Source organism: Hypanus sabinus, chromosome 13 (assembly GCF_030144855.1).
Source record: "Hypanus sabinus isolate sHypSab1 chromosome 13, sHypSab1.hap1, whole genome shotgun sequence".
NCBI classification, from domain to species: Eukaryota; Metazoa; Chordata; class Chondrichthyes; order Myliobatiformes; family Dasyatidae; genus Hypanus; species Hypanus sabinus.
The window spans coordinates 58,956,943-58,977,469 of record NC_082718.1 but is presented as its reverse complement, the minus strand read 5'-3'; the positions used below and the strand labels follow the sequence as shown (position 1 = coordinate 58,977,469).

The 20,527-nt window shown below is 39.0% G+C and overlaps 2 protein-coding genes across 6 annotated transcripts in view; one reads left to right on the top strand and one right to left on the bottom strand.

Moving 5' to 3' along the window:
* Positions 1–239: 239 nt before the first annotated feature.
* Positions 240–20,138, bottom strand: lyrm5a (LYR motif containing 5a). Its single transcript, XM_059987707.1, has 3 exons — positions 20,037–20,138; positions 12,775–12,858; positions 240–965 (listed from the first exon to the last, which is right to left on the bottom strand). The coding sequence occupies exons 2-3, from the start codon at positions 12,823–12,825 to the stop codon at positions 753–755; spliced, it is 264 nt and encodes an 87-aa protein (XP_059843690.1). The 5' UTR covers positions 12,826–12,858; positions 20,037–20,138; the 3' UTR covers positions 240–752.
* Positions 8,347–20,527, top strand: part of dnai7 (dynein axonemal intermediate chain 7) — a 108,372-nt gene continuing 96,191 nt past the window's right edge. For 3 of the 5 annotated variants that reach the window (XM_059987693.1, XM_059987692.1, XM_059987689.1), the window contains exon 1: positions 20,153–20,203. In XM_059987693.1, coding sequence (XP_059843676.1) covers positions 20,201–20,203 — 3 coding nt within the window. In that variant the 5' untranslated portion in view covers positions 20,153–20,200. Of the gene's footprint in view, positions 8,483–9,833; positions 9,903–12,424; positions 12,587–20,126; positions 20,204–20,527 lie in introns of those variants that run through there. The other 2 variants (XM_059987691.1, XM_059987690.1) reach the window with 2 other exon arrangements.

Sequence of the window (20,527 nt, the reverse complement as noted above, 5' to 3'; positions counted from 1 at the left end):
CACCAGATCCCACATGCTGAACCAGTATTCCAAGTGGAACTTCAGTGATCTGATGAGGTCAACTTGGCTACTGAGCAGACCTTTCTCTTCCAGTGTTTTTATTTTAAACTTTAACCTGCACAGGCTTCAACGAAACCCACTCAGTTTTCTACAGTATCAAAACTGCCAGAGCAAGAGATTGCATTTGTGTAGTAACTTCCACACTATTCAGCTATATCCATAAAATATAAACAAATACATAAAAATTAATCATTAATCTTTAATGAAAAATTGTTTATCAGCTGCATGTTAAATATAGTAAAACTGTTTTAAGTGTTGCCACTGATTGCTACATTTTACTGACAACACTATGCACTGCAGCAGCTGTGTGTCTTGTGATTTTAGCAAATTTCAATATTGTTCTATTAGTAATTGTACTTTTAAAGTGGTTTATCCTTATAGATATCAATAGAATTCAAAATAAGTTGCAATCAGCAAAAAAACCCATTAATTTTAAAATAGTGCTTGAATTTTCAAATTGTAACAATTTGTTACAATGCATTGATCTGGCTGGCTACTGAGCAGATGTAACTCTTCCATTTCAAGGATGTTAGTTGAATCACGAAGTTTTACACTACTTGGCTCTTAAGTACACCATAAGTGATTAGTAGATTCAAGTGCATCTGTGAATTACAGGTAATATGCCTGTTGATCATAGAATCACAAAGCTGTGGCAACGGTACATTCTGGAAGTCAACAGTAGTGTTATAAAGTCAGTCAGTATTCTCTTCATAGCGTTGTTTCATTGCTCTGTACTTCCTAAGATAATACAAAGCTTCAAGTTCCTTTATCACAAACTGCCCCCTTGCTATTAGTTCCTTAATTTTCTCAGGATCTGTAACATCTTTGTTTTTCATGAAAGTCTTCTTAAGATGATCCCTGAAGTAATCTGCTCCTTTTGGGTATTCTTTGCCAAGGTACAGCAACTGTAAGGCAAAATATTGAATTAATCCTTGATGAAAACTTTATTTACTTTTAATGTACTTAAAGATCTTTGATCACCTTCCCTTCAATTAATGTACCGAATGCTTTCTGCTCCTTATTCCAGATAAATTGTGGGAGAATTAATTAGTAGTAAAAGACTTCTATTCACATGACTATGGGCAGATTGGTTACACCCGGGTGAAGTTTACAAGAAAGTGAAGGATATACGTTGTGTTTGGTGTGAGATCGCAATCTCAAATTATATAAACCATTTCTCAGGACCCTGCTTCCTGGACAACTTGGATTGAGTCCGTAGCATTCTTAAGTGGAAAGATGACCAGCCGGAGGTCGGGGTCCACGTCAGTAGCAATGATATGGGTAGGAAGGGTGATAAAATCCTGCAAAGTATGTTCAGGGAGCTAGGTACTAAGTTAAAGGACAGGACATCCAGGGCTGTGATAAGACCACAAGATATCAAGATAAGAGCCAAATTAGGCCACCTGACCCATTGAGACTCTCCGTAATTCCATCATGGCATATTTATTATCCTAGTCAACCTCATTCTCCTGCTTTCACCCCATAACTTTTGATGCCCTTTCTAATCAAGAATCCGTTGACCTCCATTTTAAATATAACCAATGACTTGGCCATCTGTGGCAATACAGGTTTAACTACCTCTGGCTAAAGAATTTCCTCCTTATCTCTGTTTGAAAGGGATGTCCTTCTATTCTGAGACAATGCCCTCTGGTCCCAGACTCCTCCACTACAGGAAACATCCTCTCCACATCTACTCTATCTAGGCTTTTCAACATTAGATAGGTTTCAATGAGATCCCACCCACATACTTCTACACCCTACAGAGTACAGGCCCAGAGCCAAACATTCCCCATATATTAACCCTTTAATTCCTCGGATAATTCTTGTGAACCTGCTCTGGACTCTCTCCAATGCCAGCATAATTTTTCATAGATGAAGGGCCTAAAATTGCTTACAGTACTCCATGTGCAGTCTGTCCAAGTCTTATAAAGTCTCAGCATTACATCCTTGCTTTTATCTTCTAGTCCTCTTGAAACGAATACTAACATTGCATTTACTATTTCCAGTAATATTTGAGTAATACTATAAATTTATTGTTTAAGCATTCTTTGTTTACATAATTCTTTATTGGTTACGTACAATAAGTAATTGAATGGCATAATGCCACCACGTCATATATGAGCAACTCACTAAAAACAGGAAAAGAAAAACTAAGCAGGCAATTATCCAATATCCTGTGTTTTTGTTTTGATTAGTTTCTGGGCTTACAAAACAGAACAGTGGTAACAAGGAAGTTTTAAAATGAACCCAGACAACTAAATACAGTACCTGTTGAAGTGCAGCACATTTTAATTTGGAAGGGGATAGAGATGTTTGAGTAAAAAAGGTAGAAAATGGACAAACTAACAAACAAGTACAACCACAGTTCATAAGCAGACAGTAATAGGTGATAACAATAAATTAAAAAAGCAGAAATGGCCAGCTACTTTGGAAAGATAGGCGCGTTCAATTGTACAACAGATAATGGTGTATTGAGTGAATTGAGCAATACTTTGAAGCAAATGAAATAGCTAATGAGAAAAAAATGCCAATTTTGCTGAGTGCATTGGGTGGAAAGGCATACAGTTTGCTTAGAAGTTTAACTGTTCCAACCAAACCAGCCGAAATGAGATTTGCCAATATTGTGAACGTAAGACAGGAATATTTAGAACCAAAACCATCGTTGATTACAGAACACTTTTGGCTTCAAAAGCAGAACCAAAAGAAGGGAGTCAATTTCAGCTTATGTGGCTAAATTGAAGAAATTATTCGAACATTCAGTGATGGGCTTAATGATGCACTGAGAGTTCATTTAATTTATGGAATTTTACAAAAAAACATTAACAAAACTGCTTCTAACTGAAGCATGACTCACATTTAAAAGAGCAGATAAAATCACTGTACCCATGGAAACAGCAGCCAGAGATACAATTGAGTTGCAGTCAGGAATGAAAGAGAGCGTTGACCGACTGTAGCCTAATGTTTTTCCAATGACTGATGGCGTTTCACCTCTTTCCAAACACTTCATTATTTACACTTTATTTTCAATCGTGATCGCTTCCTGTCAATGGAACAGAAACACTGCGAGCAGCGGCTCCCGAGGTCTGCTGGGTCCTAGGGACCACAGCACTAAATTCCCCGGGTCCTAAACTGCACCACACTGAGACAGGTTAAATGGGACAAGTGGGGGCTGTGCTGGGTTTGGGTATTTGATCCTCCACAATATTCCAGGTGGGAATTTAAACGGAGGTGGCAGTGTGTTTTTTACGAGGTCAAGTTGCGTGCTTGACATCAAACCGGCACGGATGGTACGGGAGTCAATAGATCGACATCAACCCGGCATGGGAGCGGTCTGTCACTAAATCAAACTCGGGAACCTCCATTCTCTAGCCCGGTGCTGATCTGACTGCGCCACCAGCCAACCGGAAAGCGGGGGGGGGGGGGGGGGGCAGGGTCAGGGTGAATCTTACTAAGAAAAATTTAAGTCAAATACAAAGTTAAACACTCAACACAGAGTCAACAGCAATGACTTAAAATGGCGGACAGCGTTTTCCTTCCTCGGTTCATATGTATGAGTTGTCCGTAAGTTGAACGTTCGTAACTTAGGGACTACCTGTAACGGTCGACGTTTTGGGCTGAGACCATTCTTCTAATTTGAAATGGAAGGGTGAAAATGTCTGAATGAAAAGCAATATGGCTTACAGCAGAAATAAATGGCAAATTAATTAAAATGTAACTGGACATTGGCTTGGTTGTTTCAGTCAATCCCCAAAATGTGTTTTAATGACATTTCTAAGATACTGAACTAAAACCTACAGATATTCAACTAAGAACTTACACTGGAGAAAAGATAGCTCCTGTCTGAATGACCATTTGTAACACTGAGATACAACCAACAAGTCACATTGTGGGGGCAGTGATAGGCTGAGACTACTACAACTTGTTGGAAGATCATTATTTGCCTGCCACATCCCCTGAACAGAGTAAATGGAAAGTGAATTAAGAAAGGTACTGGACATTCCTCTTGACGTATTCTCCCTGATGCAAATTGAAAGTCTCACTATTACGACAGAAATGAACCAAAGGGAAACCAGAAGAGACACCACACCCAGTTCTGCAAACCAAAGTAAAATGGCTGTAATGTGCAGCAGAAATTCAAGTTCCCCCACTTTTACTAGTGCTGGGATGAACTTGACCTGGGCGGGGGTTGCCTTATATGGGGAATAAGAATTGTTTACCATCCAGGCTGAGAGCTAAAGTGCTGGAGGAGCTACACGCTGATCATCTAGGCATGATCAAGATGAAAACATTGGCTCAAAGCTTTTTCTGATGGCCTGGCATTGATTAGCAGATCGAACAACCTTTTTGTGTCTGAAATATTTATTTATTTATTACATTTTTAGAGAATTACGTAGAAAATGAAATATTAGAAGATTAGAATAATGAAAAAAAATAATATTGACCCCCCCTCCCCCCTTAAACCCTTGTCTAAAGAGAGAAAAAAAAGAAAAGAGAGGAAGATTGCCTGAATATCAGACGATCCATGCTCCATGGAGTTCAAAATAATTGAAATTTTAATTTTTCCCAATTACTTTGTAATTTTATCTTCAAAGGACCTATATATTTAGTCCTATCTTTTGTAGATATGGGTGCCAAATTTTCAAAAATATATTCATTTCTTAGATTATAAGTAATTTTTTCAAGTGAAATACAGCTATATATTTCATTATTCCAACGATCCATAGTTAAATATAAGTCAGATTTCCAAGTAACTGCGATAACTTTTTTGGCTACGGCCAATGCAATTTTTATAAATTTTTTCTGATATTTATTCAATTTAAGTTTCGGTGTTGTCCCTTCAATGTTTCCTAATAAAAATAATATTGGGCTATGTGGGAGTTGTACTCCAATAATTTGTTCCAATAAAAGTCTTAGATTTATCCAAAATGGTTGAATTTTAAAACAAGACCAAGTAGAATGTAAAGAAGTACCAATTTCTTGATTACATCGAAAACAATGGTCAGACATGTTTGAATTTAATCTATTTATTTTCTGTGGTGTTATATATAATCGATGCAAAAAATTATATTGTACTCATCTAAGTCGGACATTTATTGTATTTATCATACTATCAAAACATAATCTTGACCAGTTTTTTCCATCAATTTTAATATTCAAATCAGATTCCCATTTTTGTCTTGATTATGAATTCCTGATTTAATTGTCTGTTTTTGAATCAAATTGTACATACAAGATGTAAAATTTTTAATTTTTTCTTTTTGAATTAATATTTCTATTTCATTAGGTTTTGGCATTAACATTGTTTGACCCAGTTTATCTTGTAAATAGGCCTTTAATTGAAAATAACAGAAAAGGGTGTCATTTGATATTTTATATTTGTTTTTTAATTGATCAAACGACATCAATATACCTACTTCAAAACAATCACCTATTTAATCCCCTTTTGAAACCAATTATGTAAAAGTTTATTATCCATTGTAAAAGGAATAAGCCTATTTTGAATTAAAGTTCTTCTTGCTAATAAAGATTTCTTTATCTCATCGTCCATATTTACCTTATTCCATAAATCAATCAAATGTCTTAATATAAGAGATTCTTTTTTTCCCTGTATCCATTTGGATTCCCATTTATATATAAAATCTTCTGGTATGTTTTCTCCTTTCTTATCTAATTCTATTCTAATCCATGCTGGTTTTTCTTCATCAAAAAAAGATGCAATAAATCTAAGTTGATTTGCTTTATAATAATTCTTAAAATTTGGAAGTTGTAACCTCCTAAATCAAATTTACATATAAATTTTTCCAATGGTATTCTTGACATCTTTCCTTTCCAAAGAAATTTCCTCACATATTTATTCAATTCTTGAAAGAACTTCTGAGGCAATTGTATTGGTAAAGTTTGGAATAAATATTGCAATCTAGGAAATATACTCATTTTTACAGCATTAACTCTACCTATTAATGTTATTGGTAACATCATCCATTTATCAAGATCTTATATATTTTTTAATAATGGCAAATAGTTTTGTTTATATAATTTTTTTACATCATTATCAACTCTTATACCTAAATATTTTATCCCATTTATTGGCCATCAAAATTGAGTTACTGATCAACATTGATTATAATCTCCTTTGGTAAGGGGTAAAATTTCACTTTTATCCCAACTTACTTTATACCCTGATATTTTCCCATATTCTTCCAATCTGAAAGATAATTTTTGCAGCGATTGCAATGGGTTTGTTAAATAAATCAAAACATCATCAGCAAATAATCTTATATTCTTCTTGGTTAACTCTAAAGCCCACAATATCTGAATCTGTTCTAATTATTTGAGTTAATGGTTCTATCGCCAATACAAATAAAGCAGGTGATAATGGGCAGCCTTGTCTAGTTGACCTTGTTAAGCGAAATGGTGTTGAAATCTGACCATTTGTAACTACTTTAAGCTTGAGGATTAATATTTAAGGTTTTAATCCATTTTATAAAAGATTTTCCTAACTCATATTTTTCCAATACCTTAAATAAAAAATCCCATTCCAATCTATCAAATGCTTTTTCTGCATCCAAGACAACTGCCACACTCATTTCCTCTCTTTTTTGTGCCAAATGAATTATGCTAAGTAACCGAGTTATATTATCTGTTGATTGTCTATTTTTAATAAAGCCTGTTTGATCCATATGTATTAATTTTGGTAAATATTTAGATATTCTATTAGATAAAATTTTTGCTATTATTTTATAATCTGTATTCAACAAAGAAATAGGCCTATATGATGTTGGTTTTAAAGGATCTCTATCTTTTTTTGGCAATACAATTATGACCGCTGTCGAAAAAGATTGTGGGAGTTTGTGCATTCTTTCCACTTGATATATTAATTCCATAAAAGGAGGAATTAGTAAATCTTCAAATTTTTTTATAAAATTCAGGTGGAAAACCATCTTCTCCTGGGGATTTATTACTCTGAAGTGATCCTAAAGCTTCTTCAACCTCTTTTAATGTAAAGGGCATATCTAATCCTTTCTTTTCTTCCAAATTTAATTTTGGAAGAGTTATTTGTGATAAAAATTTATCTATCTCAGCAATCTTATTTTATGATTCTGATTGATATAATTCAGTATAAAATTTTTTAAAAGTTTCATTAATTTCTAAAGGTTTATAAGTAATCTTATTTGCACTTGTTCTAATTGCATTTATTGTTTTAGAAGCCTGTTCTGTTTTCAACTGCCAAGCAAGAATCTTGTGTGATTTTTCACCTAATTCATAATATCTCTGTTTAGTTTTCATAATTACTTTTTCTGTTCGATATGTCTGGAGTGTATTATATTGTAATTTTTTATTAACAAGTTGTTTTCGTTTTTCTTCTGTCATATATCTTTGAGATTCTTTTTCTAACTTCGTAATATCTTTTTCTAATTGATCTATTTCTGCCATGTATTCCTTCTTAATTTTAGATGTATAACTTATGATCTGACCCCTCAAGTATGCTATCATCGCAGATCGAACAACTTGCCATGTACTGTTTGGAATGCCAACACATACAGAAGATGCCAAGAGCAGCACCTTTGCATCGCTGAGAATGGCCTGCATTGCCCTAGCAGAGAATTCATGTGGATTTTGCCGGACTGTTCATGGGCACAAATTTCTTCGTAGCAGTGGATGCAGCTACAAAGTGGCCAGAAGTGTTCCCAATAGCCTCCACTACAGACTCACACACTGTTGACGTGTTGAGAAGCCTCTTTGGATTGGTTTTTTAGAACACTTAGTCAGTGACAGTGGACACAGTTTATTATGGAACTGTTTCAGTCACTGCTGAAAATGAATGGACGCACTGTACCAGCCAGCTACAGTGTACAGCTTGGCAAAAGGTTTGCCCTGAGTCAAGAGAGCAATGTCTGAAAAATACACTACACTGACACTGAATCAGAGGCTCGCCAATTTCCTCCCATGTATATTGCAATACAATACGCTCCACAACCAACAACTCACGAGCTATGTGGGGTCATCCCTTGCCCTCACTCTTGGATCTCCTCAAACCCAATCTCAGAAGAAGTACGCAAGGCAAATGAATGAGATAAATTGAGTGCTCCTCAAACAAGATGCTTCCATGATTCTCTCCTGGACAAGCAGTCCTGGTGAGGGACTATAGAGATGATCAAAAGTGAGTACTTGGAAAGATTAAGGATAGAACTGGACCACTCTCCGACATAGTGGACATAGCGTCTGATATCATCTGGAGACATTAAGTGTTATACAAGACTGAATTAAGCCAAAGTCGTAAAACCTACTACAGGCTGAGTACCGCTTATTCGAAACGCTTGAGGCCGGAAGTGTTTGAGATTTTTTATTTTTTCGGATTTTGGAATATATAATGATAGCTTGGGATTACCATCACTTCTTACTCTGAGTATATGTGCTAACGGTAAGCAGTCTTTGCCTTACATGTGTACTTTATTACATACCATTAATATAATGAAAATACAAAGTGTGCAGTGTAACAAAAGCAGCACTGCAGCATCAGAATACTTGAATTAGCTGTTGAACAACACCAAACAATGGCAGGCTTTCCATTTCCACCTATGAGGTTGTGTTTGGATTTAAAGGTTACAGTACACTGCACTTCAATTTACTTTTTTTTAGGTTTTACGTAAGGAATAAAAACAATCAGCATTATAGACTTGCTCTGGTTCTAGATTTTCATGATCAGCAGATGCTTTAAAAATTTAATTCCATGCCTTTTCATAAATTTCTGCAATCAGCCTGCCAGATTAGATAAAGGAGAATTCTAAAATATTCCATGAGTATACTAAGAGTAAAAGGGTAACTGGCTAGAGAGTAGGCTCCCTTAAGAATCAATGTGGTTACCTATGTGTGGAGCTATGGGAAATAGATGAATTCTTAAACAAAGACTATTTGTCAGTATTGACAATTGAGGAGGACATGAAAACTAATGAATTTGAGCGAGCGCCAAGTGATATTAAGGAGTATATTAAGATTTGAAGGAGGACCTGTTGGAGGTTCTGAAATACATAAAGATAGATAAGACCCTCAGGCCTGTCCAGAACTATATATCTTAAGAAGTTATGGCAGGTAAAGGAAGAGATTGCTAGGGCTTGGTATAGAATTTTTAACATCATTAGCTGTAAGTGAGGTATCAGAACACTGGAAGACAGGTAATGTGCCTTTATTTATGAAGGACAGCAAGGAATCCTGAGGGACAGGATTTATTTGCATTTGAAAAGGCAAGCACTGATTAAAGCTTTGTTCATGCAAAATCATGTTACCTGAATTTGATCAAATTATTTTGAAGAGATAACCAGAGGGTGGTGGGGGCAGGGCAGTAGAAGCTGACTACCTGGGCAAGGCCCTTGACAAGGTTCTGCACAATAGGCTGGTTTGGAAGGTTAACTCGCATGTGATCCATGATGAGTTAGCAAATTAGACATGAAAAAATTGGTTTTATGGTATAAGGCATAGGGTTGCCTTTCAGATTGGAAGCTTATGACCAGTTGTGTGCTGCATAGATTACTACTGAGTCCTTTACTGTTTGCAATATATTTTCTCCAATTCCACTGCAATCTATCTAATAATGTTATTGCAATGAATTGTTTGGGTAACTACAATGTTGATATGTTGATGATGAAGGAATATAGGGTGGTGTGTCATTTGAAAGCAAACTTAAATATAATGGTATTCCCATGTAAACTACTGATCTCCTCACTCTTATAATCTCCTGTGAATAAAAGCCCAGTTGACTCATACTCTTCTCATAGCACAGTTCTGCAATACGAGCAATCAGTCTGGCAAATCTTTGATGCGCTCTTTGAAATTGAGACTCTTAGGTAAGTAGATCAAAACTTTATACAATATCTAATGTGCACTCTCACCAAGCAAAACACCACTACTACTCTTGCTTCTACACTCAAAACCTCTTGTGAATTTAGGCTAACATACCATTTACCTTAACTGTTTGCTATATCTGCACGTTTACTTGTATATACAAGGATATTCAGATCTTATTGCCCATCTGCAGATCCCAATAGGTCTCTACATTTCTGTTGTTCTGTTATTCAGATCCCTGTGGTTTCTAGCTAGTCACTATCTTACATCACAAAAACTAATTTAATCCTACTCTCTATAACCTGTCAACTAATTTTTGATACCTATTATACTGCACGTGCTTCCATGGTTAGTATAATAAAATCCTACTGGCTTTAACATTGCATTCTAACTTCTTATATGCGATTTTATCAAAGATCAACTGAAAATCTAACAGCTGGTTCTCACTTCTCTATTAAGTATTTACCTCCTATTAAAAATCCCAGTAAGTTTGTAAAACACGATCTATTAATAAATCCATTTCACATAGTCCTTAATATTTCACAAGTGCACTATTTTATATGCTTTGTAACAGGCACTATTGTTTCCCTACTCTGATGACCGATGATCTATAGATCCTGGTTTTCCTGCTCTATCCCGTTTCAAACAGTCATCATCATCAGTGATCACTCGTATGACTCTCCTCCTGGTGGTTGATCTGGTCACTTGTGGGTCTCGAGATGACTGAAGAGGCCGATCCGTGACCCACAAGTCTCATTGCAGTGTTGGCAGGTGTAGGTCATTGAAGTGGTGGTGGATGTAGCTGGTTGGGTTTTTCCCAGTTTCTCTTTACGTTAAAGCCGCTTAGCCTCAGTGGACAGTGGAGGTATTCCTCGAGCTGTGCAGTCCCTCATAGACATTCCTTCTCCAGCCTTCGCTATGCTGTGCTAATTTCTCCCATCCATTCAGGCTGATGTGGCACTTCCTCAGGTGGGTCTTGGTGTTGACTTTGAACCACCTTTTCTGCTGTCCAGGAGTGCACTTTGCATCCTTGAGTTGGCCAAACAGGAGTTGTTTAGGGAGGCAGGAGTCAGACATATAGATTAAGTGGCTGACCCATTGCAATTGGTGTTGAGTCATGATTGTGGCTATGGAGTTAATAGCTTCCTCCAGGATGCTGGAGTTAGTGTGCCTGTTCTTTCAGCTAACTCTCAGAATCATTTGGAGGCATCTTTGTCAGTACGTTTCTGAGGATTTTATGTGCCAGCTTTAGTTGTCCATGACTCCACTCCATATAGCAAAGAGGGGACAACTATAGCTTTGTAGACCAGAAGCTTAGTGTTGATCCTGATACCCTGATCTTTAATAATCCTCTTTCACAGCCTGGCAAAAGCTCCACTTGTAAAGCCTATTCTGTGATATACTTCAAGGTCAATGTTGGCGCTTGAAGAAAGAAGCTTGCCAAGATTTGGGAAATGATTAGTGTTCTTCCAGAGGGATGTTGTCAACTTGGATGGTTGGAGGTTTAGGAGCTTGATATAGAGCAGGGTGTTGCAGGATTTGGGTTTTCTTGATGTTTAGATCAAGTCCCAGGAGCTTGTAGGCTCCGGCAAAAGCATCCATTATGCACTGCAGATCCTCCTCAGAGTGAGCTACCATGGTGTTATCGCCCGCATACTGGAGCTCATGATGGAAGTAGTTGACACCTTGCACTTTGCCTTGAACCTTTTTAAAGTTAAACAGCCCCCCTGCAAAGAATTTAGACCCTTTGTGGGAGGTATTGGCCTGTGAGGTGAAGAATGGTTGCAATGAAAACAACAGAGTTGGGGCTCCTCTGTTTGATCTCAGTCTTAAACTTGAAAGGTGCCACTGTTGCGTATCATTGTATAAGAGCTGCAGGATCTTGAGGTATTTCCCTGGCAACAGTGGGGTTATTTGTCACCACCTAAACTGGAGGGACCATTTCACAATTATAGAATTTTGAAAGATGACAAGCAATGCATAGGCTATTTGCCTGGTTGACTGTGGTTGCTGGAAAAGCTTTTGGACATCTGAAGGTGAGTCATTCATAGCACTATACCTTGTCAGCTGCTCTAATCACCACAATATGGATTGGCTGATCCTGCTGGGTCTTTGGGTGATGACAACTCTTGGCATGTAAAGGGTGAAGAGTTCAGCCGAGGTAATGCTGAGTGTTGGGGTTAGGTTTAAGTCTCTCTTTTAATGGAAAATGTCACTGCCTTTGTGAATGTTACTAGGCTATTATTAGCTTAAGATGGGGTCTTTCACCAGACAAAAATGGCCTGTGTTGCTTTAAGAACATATTTGGAGTAGTCCACTGTGCTATTGTCAGTGAATATTTCACACTACTTCTAGGGGGAATAATTGGGCCCAAGACACTATCCTTCCAGTAACCACAATGTTCAAAGTCAGGATAATTTTGCTATAGAAAATAACTAAATTTGTTCCTCATCAGTGATGAATCAGTTCACAGCTGCTGACAACCAGTCAGCTAACTGTCAATATAGCTATCCTTTCTGTGCAGGACTACTAACAGCAGCAAGCCAAGGCACTTTGGAAGAAGGCTGAGGCAATCAACATTGTCTAACTATCCATCAGCAGTTGTCCCTAGGAATGGTGCAGAACAAATACTGCTGGAGAAAACGAAATAGCGCTGATTGTTTATCTTTCCTCAGCCTGATCCAAGGTGAGTAAAACTGAAAGTCTTGCGGCCATTTTAACGCTGACAAGAACTGGTTAATTTATATCAAGGAGTGAGCTGCAAACTTGCTGAACTACATGACGTTTGATCTTAAAGCAGTACATCTACACACTGAATCCTCACCGTAAATTAACAGCTAAATGTTGTTACAGAACATAAGCCAGGGAACTTACATTTTTGTACAGCTTTATTACTTCACTTCTTAGAGGATTTGCCATGTTCATTAAAAGGCTTTTTCATCCAAACTTTCAATGATACTGTAACCAAAAACAAAAGCTCAAATTCAGGCATATTAAAAGACATTCTTATATCTGCATCAGAAAATTTAGTTTGAACCCCACGCCAGAATTTTAGCATAGACTCTGCACTGCCAGGTTGCACAACTGGAGAGGCCATCTTTTAGGTGAAACATTATGTCCAATCTGCACTCTCCACTGACGGCGGAAGTCTCAAGTTATTGCTTTAACATTGGAAGTTTCCTGACAATATTTATCTATCAGACATTTACAATTCATATAAAGTCATTCGTCTCCTAGTTGCCTTCAGGAATTTTGCAGTGCATAGATGGGCAATTGTGATTACCATAGAATACAGTAATACTGACTACATTTCAAAACTGATTTACTAGCCTGTAAAGAACACTCATCATTAAATGCAGCTTCTTTTACAGGTCCTCATCTTAAGTACAGTTTTCCTCATTATTTTTTATTTAAGACCAAGACTGTACCTAAAGATAACAGATTTTAGGATGTTGACAAAGGCAGGATGCAAGCTTAATTTTTCAAAATGTCTCTCTTCCCCCCTAACTCCCAATAAGTTATTGAGAACTTTTTCCAGCTAAGGTGCTGCAAAACCAACTTATATTATGACCCAAAATTCTTTAACCAAGTGTCCTATTCTGTGAAATGTACAATGGATTATCCTCACTGGAGCATATCTTTTGCTCTCCTTCACATTAAGTTTCACAGCCAATCTTCAAAACAAGCAAGGAATAAGAATATAATTACAAAGTCACAGCAAAAAAATTATCATTTGGCAGAAATCAAATACTTTCTATCAAATTATTTAAGTGAAAAATGAAACTTATCTAAATTTATGATGTTTTTACACTTAGTATTTTTGAGCAATTTGTCACTTTTGACCCACGTAAAATGTTTTCATTTCACTGGTCTTTGGCTCCTGTGCCTCACCCTCTTTCCACTCTCTCAACCCTCCAGCGTCCTATTATCTTCCTTCCCAACAAACACCCACTTTTGAACACCTTCTGCCAATTGCATTCATTAGCTCCTCCTACACTTATAAAACTGAGATATTATGTTAAATGAGTTCTGTATGTGTATATTGTTAGAATAAAACAATCCAACTTTTATAATTCCTTTGGAGTGTATTAATACAGGTTGAGTACTTCTTATCCGAGAACTCCTTGCGCTGATGATGTTACAAATGAAAAATTTCATATCTGCCGGGAAGGTTCCCAGGCAACACGCAGGTTTCTATGCATTACAGATGGTTTTTGCTTTCTGGAATTATTCCTCAAAATATCCGTGGTATTTCTTTGTCTGACCAACATGTTATTGCGTTTGTTACATTGATAGCTAGGAGGGCCATCCTGTTGAAGTGGAAGGATACGCTGGCTCCCACTTTTGTCACATTGGTTCTCTCAAGTGATGCTACGTCTTAGTTTGGAGAAAATTAGAAGTTGAACCTTTGAACCTGTTTGATTTTGAGAAAAGATGGGGTTCATTTGCTCGTTACTACCATTTGAGTTAATTGATAGATTTCCTCCACGTTCTATTTGTAAATTTTGGTGCTTTTTTTTCTTGCTGGTGGTTTAATGTTTATCTTCAGAAGCTTTTTGTATGATGCATGGCTCTGGGGTTGAACACCTAATGGGTTTTTTTCCCACACTTCGCTTTAGTAGGGCTTTTTTCCTCTTTTTTTTGTCACCAAAATTTTTCAATCTTTAAAATAATGTTTTTTTTCCTTGAGACATTGTAAGTGTTATCTACTTCGATGTACTCTTGTTAATTTTGGATAATAATAATAAGATTTGAAAAGAAAGAAAGACAGAAAGATGGTTTTGAGATGTGACCTGCATAAAGCGAAAAACGAAGGTCTCGATGATGTATTGAAAAGAGTGTAGGAGTGAATATATACTGCTTAACGTTGTGCTGACCATGAAACAAGCAAAGATCTATCACGATGAACTGAAAATTGAAGATAATTGTGAATACTCAGCAGGCTGACTGCAGGAATTTAAGAAAAGGTATGACATTAAATCTTTAAAGACTAAAAAAAAATTAAAGATCGCGAAACAGCAGAGAAACTCATTGATAAGTTTGCCAATATCGTCACTGATGAAAATCTAACATTAGAACAAGTTTATAATACTAACAAGAAAAAATCTGCAGATGCAGGAAATCCAAGCTACACACACCAATCTACAATACTGATTGTTTTTATACCTTACATAAAACATAAAGTAAAATACAATACAGTGCACTGTAATCTTTTAATCAAAACATGGCATCGTAGGTGGAGACTGAAAGCCTGCTGTTAAACAATTGGTTCAGGTTTTCTCACGATGCGGCTGTGCTACTTTTATTGCCCTGCACTCATCGGATTTTCATATTAATGGTCTGTAACATTTTTTTACTGTTCAGTACATACAGTATGTCTGACGAACAACTGTGAGGCTGCTTACTGACAGCACATAAATTCAATTGGAAATGATGGCTCCTTCATTGTATATTCTAAAATATGAAAAAATCCAAAATCCAAAACACTTCTGGTCCCAAGCATTTTGGATAAGGGGTTCTCAATCAGTATAAATATTGACTATCAACAAAACTGTTAGATTACATCGTAGAGTGGGCTGGGGAATATTATTCAATATTTCAATATTCAAGAAAACTTTTTAATTTCGATCTTTTACTGTTTCAAAATAACAAAAAAGGATAAGGACCCAAAGCCAAAGTTTGGGCACCCTGCATGGTCAGTACTTAGTAACACCCCCTTTGGCAAGTATCACAGATTGTAAATGCTTTTTGTAGCCAGCTAAGAGTCTTTCAATTCTTGTTTGGGGGATTTTCGCCCATTCCTTCTTGCAAAAGACTTCTAGTTCTGTGAGATTCTTCGGCAGTCTTGCATACACTACTCTTCTATCCATAGATTCTCGATGATGTTTAGGTCTATGAGGGCCACGGCAAAACCTTCAGCTTGTGCCTCTTGAGGTAGTCCATTGTGGAATTTGAGGTGTGTTTAGGTTCATTATCCCGTTGTAGAAGCCATCCTCTTTTCACCTTCAGCTTTTTTACAGACGGTGTGATGTTTGCTTCCAGGGATATAATTGAATTCATTCTTCCCTCTACCAGTGAAATGTTTCCCATAGTACTGGCTGCAACACAAGCCCAAAGCATGATCAATCCACCCCTGTGCTTAACAGTTGGAGCAGGGTTCTTTTCATGAAATTCTGCACCCTTTTGCTCATTGCGGCAAAAACGTTCTATTTTAACTTCATCAGTCCACAGAACTTGTTTCCAGAATGCATCAGGCTTGTTTAGATGTTCCTTTGAACCTTTTGAATAGAACTTTTTGGCCACAATGAGCAAACGTATGGAGAAAAAAGGGTGCAGAATTTCATGAAAAGACCACTTCTCCAACTGGTAAGCACAGGGGTGGATCGATCATGCTTTGGGCTGGTGTTATACGGGGAACATTTACTGGTAGAGGGAAGAATGAATTCAATCAAATACCAGCAAATTCTGGAAGCAAGCATGTCTGTAAAAAAGCCGAAGATGAAAAGAGGATGGCTTCTACAACAGGATAACGATCCTAATCACATCTCAAAATCCACAATGGACTATCTCAAGAGGCGCAAGCTGAAGGTTTTGCCATTGTCCTCACAGTTCTCTGACCTAAACATCATTGAGAATCTGTGGATAGACCTCAAAAGAGCAGTGCCTGCAAGATGGCCCAAGAATCTCACAGAACTTGAAGCCTTTGGCAAGGAAGAATGGGCGAAAATCCCCCAAACAATAATTGAAAGACTCTTAGCTGGCTACAGAAAGCGTTTACAAACTGTGATACTTGCCAAAGTACTAAGTACTGCCATGCCGGGTGCCCAAACTTTTGCTTCCGGCCCTTTTCCTTTTGTTATTTTGATACTGTAAAAGATGGAACTAAAACAAGTTTTCTTGCTTAAAATATTAAAGAAATGTGTCATCTTTAACTTAACGCCTTTTGGAAATCAGTTTATCTTTTACTCGCTCAGCCATTCACAGTAAAAGAAACTTTGACCAGGGGTGCCCAAACTTTTGCATGCCACTGTATGATCAGTGGACATCCATTATTCAGGAACTGATGTTGTAATATTGACATCCAAGTCACCAGATTTTTTTTTAGTTACCATTTCACAAAATACATAACTTGGTAACTTTGATATTTGCTGACACCATTTTTAATAACTAAATAAATATTTGGGGATCTGGGATTCTGGAGTAGTTGTGTGTATTTGAATGCATTGGTTTTGGTCATCTGTTATTGTACTTTTCCTATGATTTCTTAAGCTGAAGGATTCACAGACTTTTTGTTCTCGATAGATGTAATGTTCAGCATGGACTAGAAGGGCCGAGATGGTCTGTCCCCAGGCTGTAATTGTTATATGGTTAATTTGGTAAAGTGGTTTACCATTGCCACATATATTGAGGAACAGTGAAAACACATCTTACAGGTGAATTCATTATAGCAGTGCATTGATATAGTACAAGGTAAAACAATAACAATGCAGGATACAGTTACAGAGAAAGTGCAGTACGGTAGACAATAAGGTGGAAGATGATAACAAGGTGAAATGTGAGGTCAATAGTTCATTATACTAGAGAACTGTTCAATTGCCTTAAACAGTGGGATAAAGCTGTCCTTGAACCTGGTGGTGTATGCTTTCACACTTTTGTTTCTGAAGAAGGGTCTCCACCCACAACATTGAACATTCATTACTATTGGTGCTGCTTGATCTGATGAGCTCTTGCAGCATTTTGTGTGTGTTGTTTTGTATGTTCTACTTGATAGGAGGGGAGGAAGAGCAAATGTTTGGGGTGGTTTGGGGTGCTTGATTATATTGGCTGCTTTACCAAGGCAGAGGTACGCATGTATGTGCACACCCTCTACCAGTACATCACCAAGGCCTGGACTGATGAGAACATCCCACAGCAATGGAGAAATGCAAACATCGTTGTCATTTATAAGAACAAGGGTGACAAGGCCATCTGCGGCAATAGTCGGGGCATCTCACTCCTTTCTGTTGCTGGAACGGTCCTGGCTAAGGTGATGCTTCAGAGGCTCAACAGCAACATCACCGAGTCAATGCCGCCTGAATTACAGTGTGGATTTCGGAAGAACAGGAGCACAATCGACATGATCTTCACAGCCCGGCAGCTTCAGGAAAGGTGCCGGGAGCAATGTCAGGACCTGTTTATGACCCTTGTCGGCCTCCCCAAAGCATTCGACACTGTGCAAAGAGAGCTCTTATGGGATATCCTCCTCAGGTTTGGCTGTCCCAATAAACTTGTTAACATCCTCCGCCAGTTCCATGATGAGATGACTGCTTGGGTGACCGTAGGAGGACAAGAGTCCGAGCCCTTCCTTGTACCCACACGGGTGAGACAGGGGTGTGTGCTCTTTAACATCTTCCTCTTGTGTGTTACCAAACTTCTCCATGAGATTGAAGACAGCAGCGGTGTGGCAGTAGATGTCAGATTAGATGGCAATCTCTTTGACATCAGGAGGCCCCACGTAACTGCCAAACTCTGTAGAGAGCAGGTCCTGGAACTGCAGTATGCAGACGACTATGCTCTTGTGGCCCATACTCTGGAGGATTTTCAGATTTTCCTTGCTGTGGCGGTGAGAGCGTATGGCAGGATGGGTATACCACCAAGACAGAAGTGGTTTGCCAATGGAGTACCAGTGTCCCACCCACTCTACCTGCCTTCACTGTTGGTGATGAAAAGCTGTCAGTAGTGCCATCTTTCAAACATCTGGGGAGCATTCTCTCTGAGGATAGCGGCATTGACGACGACATCCAGAGCCGCATTAAACAGGCAGCAGCTGCCTTTGGGAGACTTTGACATAGAGTCTTTCAGAACAGAAGCCTTCGTCCCTCCACAAAGGTCGCTGTATACCAAGCGGTCTGTGTCACCACTCTCCTTTCTGGCTGTGAAGCTTGGGTAACCTACAGCTGTCACATCACATCCTTGGAGTGCTTCCACATAAGCTGCCTTCAGCGCATCCTGGGAATTACTTGGCATGAGTGGATGCCTCACACTGAAATACTTGTTAAGACCAACTGCAGAAGTATTGAGGCCATGATCACTCAGCGTCAGCTGCAGTGGCTGGGGCACGTGGTAAGGATGCCCCCATGTCGGCTACCCCGCAGAGTGTTATATGGCCAGCTACATCTTGGCCGGAAAAGCGCTATAAGGATCAGATGAAGAATGCTTTGAGGAAGTGCAAGATCAGACCTGAGGACCTGGAGGATGTTGCTGCTGACAGTAACACTTGGCGACAGCTGTGTAGGGATGGGCTTCGTATTCTGGAGATGGAAAGAACAACCAGAAGACAGCAGGAGAGAGCCAGGAGAAATGCTGCCATGGTTGCCATCACTACCACATATACATATCCCACCTGCAATAGAGCTCGTGGGTCCAGAACAGGACTGTATAGTCATCAAAGGATGTTAAAGGAGTGGATGTCATCATCGAATTTTGATGGACAACCGAAGAACCAAGGCAGAGAGAAATTCAAACAAGAATCCATTGAGGGGAGAACACACACAAAATGCTGGTGGGACACAGCAGGCCAGGCAGCATCTATAGGGAGAAGCACTGTCGACGTTTCGGGCCGAGACCCTTCGTCAGGACTAACTGAAAGGAAAGATAGTAAGAGATTTGACAGTAGTGGGGCGGGGGGGGGGGGGAGATCTGTAATGATAGAAGACCGGAGGGGGTGGGATGAAGCTAAGAGCTGGAAAGGTGACTGGCGAAAGTTAATTGTAGTCATAGGTAACGAAAAGATGCCGTACCAAGCCGTCATGCATTCAGAAAGTACGCTTTCCATGGTGTACAGGACTGCTGAGATCCTCCAACAATTTGTCTGTTGTTCCAGATTAAGTATCTTTGATCTCGTGTGTCTCCCATTCCCATGTCCCTTGAATTCCTTCTGTTGTGAATGGTCTGTTCCTATTTGAATCGTAAATGTTTTGTTCAGATACTGAGACCCAACACCGCCCTCCGCAAACAAGGACTGCTCGGGATAGCTCGGCGGTCGTAGCCCGAAGCCGTTCCATCTCTCCACCGCCACTCCCGCACTACAACACCCCCTCGCTCCACAATGACCTCCCTCCCTCCGCCGGACCACAGCTCTCTCCCTGAACACCTACCGAGATGTATCACCGCCACTGCCCTCCAAGTACACCGGAGCCGTAAAGCGGTTAGTCGCAAACAGCTGCAGTTCGGGCCACTGGGCGCGCCTGCGCTGTACGCTCCCAACGTTGCCCGGCAACGGAGGCCGAGCGGGTAAATAAAGCCTGGCGGAGGTGGAAAGATGGTGAGTCTGTTCTGGGGGCTGAGGCAAAGGAAAGGAGAAGGAGCAAGGAAAGAGAAAGGGGAAAAGAGCTATCTAATGGTAGACGGTTGGAGGAAGAAGAAGTGGGACGGCCGTTGGAGCAAAAGTTTGGGGTCATTGAGGGATATTGGACAGGGAGCTAGGGCAAGGACCAGAGTACAAGGAGTTGGATCAGAGAAGAGGGGCTGGGGGCCATTGCAACGTCGCTCTGTTAATTAACACTGACTTTCACCAACGGTTTATTTCTCTGTACTATACAACTTTGTCTCAACTTCCAAACAATTCGTAACTTGGAATTGGAACTAT

Bases quoted from the DNA above. Each gene is read 5' to 3' on its own strand.
- lyrm5a (XM_059987707.1), bottom strand. From the start codon at position 12,825: ATGAACATGGCAAATCCTCTAAGAAGTGAAGTAATAAAGCTGTACAAA. The intron at 966-12,774 runs GTAAGTTCCCTG...TTTGCCTTACAG, and splicing joins TAATAAAGCTGTACAAAAAT to TTGCTGTACCTTGGCAAAGA.